We start from the raw sequence: 8,971 nt of genomic DNA, 5'->3' as shown, positions 1-8,971 counted from the left end.
GGGATGCTTACACTTCAGTACCATGATTATTATTACATTACCACCAGTCATGTGTGGTAAAAGAATTTTTTTCGCTACGAATTACTACATACTGCTAGATTAATAGGTGTATTGCATCTTATCTGTTATGTATGAGAGGTATGTAACCTTGAGTTATATGTTCCGACGCTTCAGTCACCGTCTAATCCCAAACGGGACTAGGTGTGTCACAATAATTCATTACCTTTGATCTTAATTTCAAAAAAAATGGTAGGCAAAATTTGTAACTTGATTTTAATTGACCTAGTTCCTTAATGGGTGACTGTCTCTTTACTAGATTCACACATGGAGTTACGTTTAAACTCGTTAGGACAAATGGCCAAAAATATCACATTTACACCTTTACTGTTCAAATTACATTGTTTATTTTTGTCTATGGTCTAATTGTGACGCCCTCAGATTCCGCTTGGGATCAGACAGACATCTGAAGTGTCTGGACATGCAACACAAGGTTACCTGTCCCCGTTCATGACATATAAGATGCAATATTCCTAACATGCATCTAGCATTATGCAATATTCGCAGCGGATAATTTTTTTTTTTTTAGCAATATTATGCACCAAACTTATAATATCTCAAATACTTAAAACATAAACCATGCATACTTAAAACATCCACAATTACCATACAGGTCTCAGAAGACTGTAATCTCAAAACAACGATGACCTGGTTCCATAATTACATTGCCAAAATATACTATTGGGCTAGTTCGTTGAGTAACTCATGTAACTCGACTAACGATACCGGAATACTATCCAAAGACCTAACTATGGAGGCTACAAGCTCTGTGTTGCGTCTACGGTGTCTAGTCAACCTCCTCCAGTCTGCTAGTGTCTGCTCCCTGCTCTGATCCTAACACATCACCTACCATTCGGGGGGAATGGTAGTTGGGACTACCACGGTGAGAGTTGATTACAAATCTCAGCAAGTTAACAGGAACTTCCACACAGGTTAATGATGCATGCATAGCAGTAAAAGCATGAATGCATAATCAAAGTCATAAGTAAGCATAACTTGATATACAACATGGCATAAATGACATAACTTGAACTGAAACTGAAACTTAGCTTGACGTGACATGGCATGTATGTGAACTTAAAACATAACATGGACTAGCAACATAGCATGAACGTGAACTTCAACATGGCATGAACGTGAATATAGATAATTTGAACATGAGCTTGAACATAATATGAATCTGAGCATGACATAACATAAATGTGAATTTGGAACATAACGTGAACGTGAACATGACATAACGTGAACGTGAACTTGAACATGTCATGAACTTGAACATAACATGACATAAACATGAACTTGAAATATATTCTTGTCTCCTAGGGTTACCATGATTGGCATGAACTTGAAACTTGACATGAACGTAAACTTGAACATAACATGACGTGAAACATGACTTCAATGTGAAATACATAAACTTGGAATCTTATTCAATGAACTTAATTAATAAAGTGACCATACGGGTGCTACACAGGTCCCCTTGAGCTGTGTGTCCCTGTCGATTACCGCATCACAACACAGGTGTCTATACTAGCTGTGAATGCGTTAATACGTACTCCACAGTTGTTGTGGCCACACGTATCCTACGTGTCACAATTGCTGTGTCTCACGTAGTGTATGCTCCACAGTTGTTGTGGCTCCATGAATTGTTTGTGCCACACTTGCTGTGTACACACGTAAAATAAAGTTTGGCTCCATCGGCGTTAGTGCCTGGCGCGCTCCGGTGACCAGCTAATTAGGCCCCATTCGCAACCTGTTGACTGTACTTCGTCAACCCAGGGAATTTCACACCTAATTAGACACTCCAGCGTGAACAAAGGAGTTTCACTAGGATATTACCCCATCCTAGCGCTTAGGGTCATGATTGACATGAATAACTTAACAAGACTGTTCTCGAGATACACAAACTGTATTCGAGACGGAATGACAGGAATATGAAAAGACAGAAATCCTGACGTAGCGTAATGTGACGTGAACATAAGATGACATACATGACTTACTTTGAGACTTACTTGTAACAGAAAATATTTTATAACATGGCATACATGTAACATATATTATTTCGTAACATAGCATAACATATAACAGACAATATTCCGTAACATGGCATAACATGTGATAGTAAATATTACGTGACATGAAATACATGTAAGAGATGGCATACTTAACTTAACATGACATATTTGCAATGCATAGCAATGTATAGAAATACGTGATAGAATATCTTGTGTAACAGATGAATAATTCGTGATAGAATAAATTCTGTGTAACAGATAAATATGTAATGACTTGGCATGGAACATATGATAACATGCATACATACACTTTAGTTCCCTTACTTATCACTCATACACATTAAACTGATAGTAAGTTAAAAGCTAACTTACCTCAATAGTCGCGTTCTACGAGAATAAGTGCGAAACACGAGGAACTGTAAGAGGGTATTCTAAAAGTTAGAAATTAATTACTAACAATTAGAAATGTGAAAAGAGGCAACTTAGAGTAAAATTACCATTTTAACCTCTACATGTAGGAAAATGACTATTCTACCCCTAACTTAAGGATTTCACATCCTAACTCCAAAAATTACCAAAATTTACATTCCTCATGTAAATTTTGTCCTGAACTCAAATATCAACTCAGAAAAATTTAAAACCATTCACAACTACGGAAAACTCACTATTGCCGAAACCTACATAGGCCATTTCTCTTGATTTTGGTTCAATTCTTTCAAAGTTCAAAACTCATGATTAAACCAAAATTTTGTAACAAAGATCTTCCTATCCTAAGTTTAAAAATACACTTAAAATATCCATTAGAAAAAATCTATTCATCAACACCAAACGTTTTGTAAAAATACCCAAACTTTTTAACAAAAAGTAAGCCCTTTAAATCACAAGTTTTGACCTTAATAAAAACATCTCCAAGAATTCCAAAAAATCAAATCTTCTCTAACATATTCATAACATCATTCTAAGATCAACCATGCTTTAAATCATCAAACAAAAGTCACCAAAAATCACAAAACAACACTTGGAGTTTTTGGTTTTAAACATAGTCCAAAACAGAAATTTTTCTCTCAACTACATTTGATCAATCTCTTGATCCATGGCTTAAGGACATGTGATCTTCAAACTAAAGCATCAGATGGTCTAACAATGTGTCCTAAAGAAGATCTAACCATCAAACTTAAAATCACATGGTTAAAATTCAACAAAACATGGATCTAACCCAAAAAACATCAAATCTTAGGCCAAACCGAAATCCTCTTGCATAGAAAAATCATATCTTTAAAAATAATACTAAATATCTTCGAAATAACATCCTAGCATGTATATAAGAGGCTTAGGATCATCATATAAAAATATCAAAGCCTTTGGAATAAGATTATACCACGAAATATTCCAACTTTCACAAAACAAAAACTGCTTTTCCACTTCCAGTTTTCAAGTTTCTAAATCTAAGGAAATATATCATCAAAAGCTTTATCCATGCAAAAAAACCTCAATGAACATTCATAAACACATGCTAAAAACACTCCATAAACTTTTCGGACCAAGATATGTCCATTAGCTTGGTCAAAAATTCCAAAACATATCATACTCTCCAGTTTCACGCCCAGAATGACATTTCTACGGTTAAAAATACTTTTGACTGACCAAATGAGCATGGATTGAGACTAATAAGATATCCATAGAAACTATACTCAAAGAAGAACAACTTTAATGAAGGAGTCATCGTGAGAAAATACCTACAAGGGGTCGATAATGGCCATGCAAAAATATACAGAAATCTACCCGAGAAAGCGCTTTTGGGTTTCTCTCTAAGAACGGGGGAAAGAAGTGACAAAATGGAGAGAAGTGTGTCTTGCACGACTTTAGACTCCTGGAGGGGGAAGTTATGGGCTTGAATGACCCTTGATTGGAGGTGTCTAGGTGACATAAAGTGGAGAATAGTGAGAGGCATGGACTTCCTGCAGCAGCTGTGAGAGATGGAGGTTGATGGAGTGGACTTCTCTTCACATCAAGGCATTAATGGGTTGCAGCCAATGGCAGTGGATGGTCTGCCATGTGGAGGAGAAAACTTCTTCAAGAAGCCTTGCCAAGGTGGCCAATTTCGTGGGCCTTGGTGGGCCCCAACCAAATGGGCTTCAATTTGGGGTTTAAAGGGGGTTTGGTTAGGGTTTGAGATGCTATCAAGCCCAAAACCAATTTTTCTTGGCCCAATCAAATTTTCAAGGTTTAAAAGGTTGGATAATGATGTCATGACAAGGATTAGATTAATTAATAGCATGTGGAAGTGATTTAATCAAGTGATTAAATCCAATGCTAGAAATCAGATTAAAAAGGGTTTAGAGGCCAACTTAGGGTTTGGGGAAACCGTTTAGGGTTTTGGTTTCAATCAAGCTTTTGGGGTTTCAATTGGATTCCAACCATTTAGGGTTTGCTAGGGTTGAAACCCTCTTTGGTCTGTCACAATTTGGTTGAACAGATGAAACAAGGTTTTGCTTATGTGGCATGATCTCACACCTTGATTTCCTTCACAAATCCATCTAATGGCTCCTCATGGTGCCAAGTGTCTAATACTATTCACTATGTATGGCTAAGATCTTGCCAAGTGTCCAAATAAAACTTCTCTAACCTAATTCGAACATTTCACACTATGATTTTGAAAACACTATACTGGGTGCACTTATCGAAGTTACTATTCACTTCGAAAAAAATGCATAATAAATTTAGTACTGAAAAATCCTAAATATTCATATTAACCTGTAGTGAAAATCGTTTACCGAAATTCATCCCCAAAGTGCCCTTAAAAATAATTTCATAATTTTGAACAGTCGTTTCGTCCAAAATTATGAAAATGGGTTATTGAGTTATAAAATCATAAATAATCCACTGAGTCTAATGACGTAAACCATAACGCATTCTGACACTTCTAACTATCTCAAATAATTAAACTCATATATCTAGCATCATAGTGAGTGATAACACTGACTATATTGACAGACTAAAACCTGCGCGATTGCTCGATTCGTAAAAACTTATGGGATTTTCACGAGGTTCCTAAAGTCAATAGAAATTCTACCGGTGAATTTCTAGTGGGCTGTTACACTAATCGTAATAGCTTATTGCATGATTCAATTCATAGATCACACTCATTGAATCCTAACAAAGTGGACCCACCTTGATAGCAACAGAAATCTCAATGGATAAGATCTTGAGTGGACCTAAAGGGGGTGCTTTTCTTGTTTTCTAAAAAGTATAGTGCGACAATTCGAAAATAATCAACATATGAAATCAACAAATATAATAAATAAACACAACAATTTTTTCAGTGAAATAAAAAAATTATTTGAAAAACATTTTCAAATTCTGGCCATGTTTGTTTTCAGAAAACATCTCATCTCATCTCATCATTACAACTTTCTCAAATCCCCATACAAAATAAAATAAACAATTCAACTTTTTCAAATTCCAAAACAAAAATAATAACTTTAAAATATATTTTAATAATATTTTATTCAACTTTTTAATTTTAATCTAAACTCATCTCATCTCATCTCTGAAAACAAACGAGCCTAAACTACTCCAAATGTTAGTCACTGTCTAAAGTTCACTGTAAAGTTAAACTATTACAACAAATAGAGAAAACCTTACAAAACTTTTGAAGTATTTAAATCTAGTTTATAATATCACGAGTGACCCACTCGATTTCTACAATTTGATAGATGCGAACCTCCGGCTCTATTATAATATCTCCAGGAATGAACTTGTCTACATCGATGAATTCACCAATAATCCAACGTGTACGTAAAATGATGGAAGTCTATTTATCGAGAGAGAAAATGTCTTAAAGACTCAATGGATGTCTCTAGAGTTTTCTATCAAGAATTCAATGAAAGAAGCTGTTGCGGCTACTCACTTAACTCTAAACATCATGCATATTAGATTACATGTACCAAGGGTTTTTATAGGGTTCTTCGAGAGTTCAAATTCAAGCTAACTTGTTCAACGCATCACTTTTCACTTGAGCCAACATCCCCCACATGAAAAAAACTCTCTATATGACCTTCTCTTGAGCAATTGTCACACAAGTGTTTATCAAACTCTTTTTATGGACTTTGCTCAAGCGAGAGGATCGAGCGAACTCTCTATCTAAGTTTCATGCAAGCAAATATAAAGTGATATCAAGTGAACTCATCACTGTATGAACTGCACTTGAACTAATGTTGAATGCACGTCGAGCGACTTCATTGTTTAGGCATTTTCTTATTTTTTTCTTCAAGGAAGTTATCAATACCCTTTTATTATGAGTAAAATAAAATAGAGTCAACCTTTGAAATAAAATTCGATAACCATAATAGGCCAAGCATAGCAACTTTATGACATGCTACATATTCTGCGGAAGCTGTGAATGCTTTGTTTGGCACTTCTACCAGATATGTGCGGGTAACCGGTCCGGTTATATGGTCCGGATAACCGCCCGCACACATCCAGAAATACGGTTTCCGGTCCGGGCCGGATAATTTAATTTTGTAGCATGCTGAATGTGAATACCTTATCGGATGGAGAGAGGAGAGGCGAGACGCTGACACTCTCGACAAGCAGGACGTAATAAGCCTTATCCACACTACGCATCCAAACGATCAAATTTTCAAAGAGACTGAACAGGGCCAGACTTGGAAAAATGGCTCTTTTTCTCTGCTCCAATCCTCTCACCTCTATCTCCTTCTCCTCATCGTCCTTTTCGTCTTCATTTTCGCATTCATCAACAGCATCATCATCGGCCTTTCACATCACTGCTACCTCAAGTAAGACTCTCCCCCTCACTCTTGCTGGTTCTTTTTTTAGTGCAATCTTGATTTGGTATTGTGAATTTTATTCTCGAAAGCCATCTCTTGTAGCAATCGGTTCTTACAGAGTATTCAAGCATAAACTGGGTCGGGTTTTTCTTCAAACATATCAGCTTCACTTTAATCTGCATTTATATTGTTTGATTAAAATAGCTCACGAAATGTTCGCAGCTTATAATTAGATTTTCTCTCTTGTATAATCGGTACTTGGGCTATTCCTAATTACTTGGTTTAATAATTCCTTTTTACCTATCCAAAATAAAGTAAAGCTCACGAAATGTTATCTGGGTTTTGCTTCCAATAACTCATCTGTGTTCTTCTAGTTTTTTTTTCCCATTCCAAATCTTATGCCATTGGTTTCAGTCTCCAGGTTGCACGTGAAACCAATTGGTCTGCACCCAAAATGTTTCAAAGGAACTGGTGTCATTAAGAAGATGAGTTCGATAGTTGTCAATGCTTCCTCTGCCATTGATGCAACGGCTGGTGAGCCTACTTCCGATAGCAAGGAAGACGCTGAGAACAAGGAGGAGGTTGTGCCAGTTGACAAACTCCCTTTGGAGTCGAAGCTGCAAGAGAGGATGGAGCAGAAGCTCAAGATGAAATTGGCAAAGAAGGTAAGGCTTAGGAGGAATAGGCTTGTCCGAAAGAGGAGACTGCGGAAGAAGGGCCGGTGGCCCCCCTCAAAGATGAAGAAGCTAAAGAATGTCTGAAATTTGCCCTAAGCTGATTTTCAGGTTTTGTGCTGACTCTAATGCTTTTTGGCGTAATTTTAATTTGCTTCTTGGAGCTTAGATTGTACCAGTGTATCTTATTTGTTCAAAGGACTACAATGGTTGTAACATTTTCCCAATTTGTTCTGAAGTCGAATTGCCGAGGGTTTAAATCTCTTTTAGTCATCCTGGTAGAAGAAATATACACATTTATAGGTTGATTAAATAGCCCCATTATCCTAAAATATATCCAATTACATCAGAGTTCTCTATATTTTGTGTCGGGTGATTTGCGTAATCAGTTCTGTGAGGTAAAACTCAAAAGCGTCTGAGAGTTCAGAGACCTTTTAATAAAGAGGCATTTTGGTTATAAGCCACGAACTCTGCACCGGATGCTACATAAACCCCAGAGCTTTGTTGCGTCATCATGATATTCAGAGTCAAAAGCATACAGGCCGTAGATGACCTAAGTTGCATATATTTCCAAACTTTAGTTCTTGTCTAAAGTCCTGTATTCACTTCAGGATTCAGATTTAATTGCCTTTTGAATCCCTAAGGGTGTGGCGGGAAATAGATTGAGAAATTTATGGGCAAATGAACCAATCCTTTTAAGACTTTAACGGAATGAAATTTGAGTTTGGGATCTATTGCTATGTATTCTCTCTGATCCTCTGGTGAAGTCAATAGCAGTAGCCATTAGAGCAAACTTTTGGATTAGGGGGATACTCTTGAAATAGGTTTTGCACGACTTTGTGGAAGGCTGGTTTGGTTTGGTTTGGTTCGTACCAGAGTGGGGCAGGGAAGCCATGGGCAAGATTCAACACCAATTAGGACTAGCATTTACATTGTATATAGCATCTGACAGTTTTGTGTGAAATGATTTATTGGTTTCACATAGATTCTTGTGGCATTTGTGGTAGAAACATTTATGAATCTTAGATTTGTGCTGTATACTGTGTCAACCTCCTAATGGTGAGCACTTAGCATGAGCAGTCTCAGAATGCCTTTGTTTAATATATATACTATTGTCGTTAGCTTTAGGGGTTGTTTGGATACAAGAAGCCTCTCAACTCATCTCATCTTATCTAATAATTACAACTTTCCCTAACTCCCACACAAAATACAATAAACAATCAACATTTTCAAATCCCAAAACAAAAATAATATTGTAACAATATTTTATTCAACTTTCATCTCATCTCAAGTCACTATCCAAACCTCCCCCTTAGTTCTCGGATCAGGACCAATCACTACTACTTGGCTTCATAGCTCAAACTCTCTTATAGTCTACTTCTGGGGGTTAAGTAAGCTCAAACTCACCACATGTGAAAACCGGGAGGTTGGCACA

At 36.7% G+C, this 8,971-nt stretch overlaps 1 protein-coding gene across 1 annotated transcript; it reads left to right on the top strand.

Annotated features, from left to right (window-relative positions):
* Positions 1-6,618: 6,618 nt before the first annotated feature.
* On the top strand, positions 6,619-7,796 carry LOC121267438 (50S ribosomal protein 5, chloroplastic). The gene is made up of 2 exons (XM_041171296.1): positions 6,619-6,871; positions 7,277-7,796. The coding sequence occupies exons 1-2, from the start codon at positions 6,748-6,750 to the stop codon at positions 7,621-7,623; spliced, it is 471 nt and encodes a 156-aa protein (XP_041027230.1). The 5' UTR covers positions 6,619-6,747; the 3' UTR covers positions 7,624-7,796.
* The last annotated feature ends 1,175 nt before the right edge of the window (positions 7,797-8,971 follow it).

The sequence above is a fragment of the Juglans microcarpa x Juglans regia genome, chromosome 5S (genome assembly GCF_004785595.1).
Source record: "Juglans microcarpa x Juglans regia isolate MS1-56 chromosome 5S, Jm3101_v1.0, whole genome shotgun sequence".
Taxonomy (NCBI): domain Eukaryota; kingdom Viridiplantae; phylum Streptophyta; class Magnoliopsida; order Fagales; family Juglandaceae; genus Juglans; species Juglans microcarpa x Juglans regia.
Note: the sequence above shows the minus strand (reverse complement) of the source record. Positions and strands in the feature narration are given on the sequence as shown.

Bases quoted from the DNA above. Each gene is read 5' to 3' on its own strand.
- LOC121267438 (XM_041171296.1), top strand. From the start codon at position 6,748: ATGGCTCTTTTTCTCTGCTCCAATCCTCTCACCTCTATCTCCTTCTCC. The intron at 6,872-7,276 runs GTAAGACTCTCC...CATTGGTTTCAG, and splicing joins TCACATCACTGCTACCTCAA to TCTCCAGGTTGCACGTGAAA.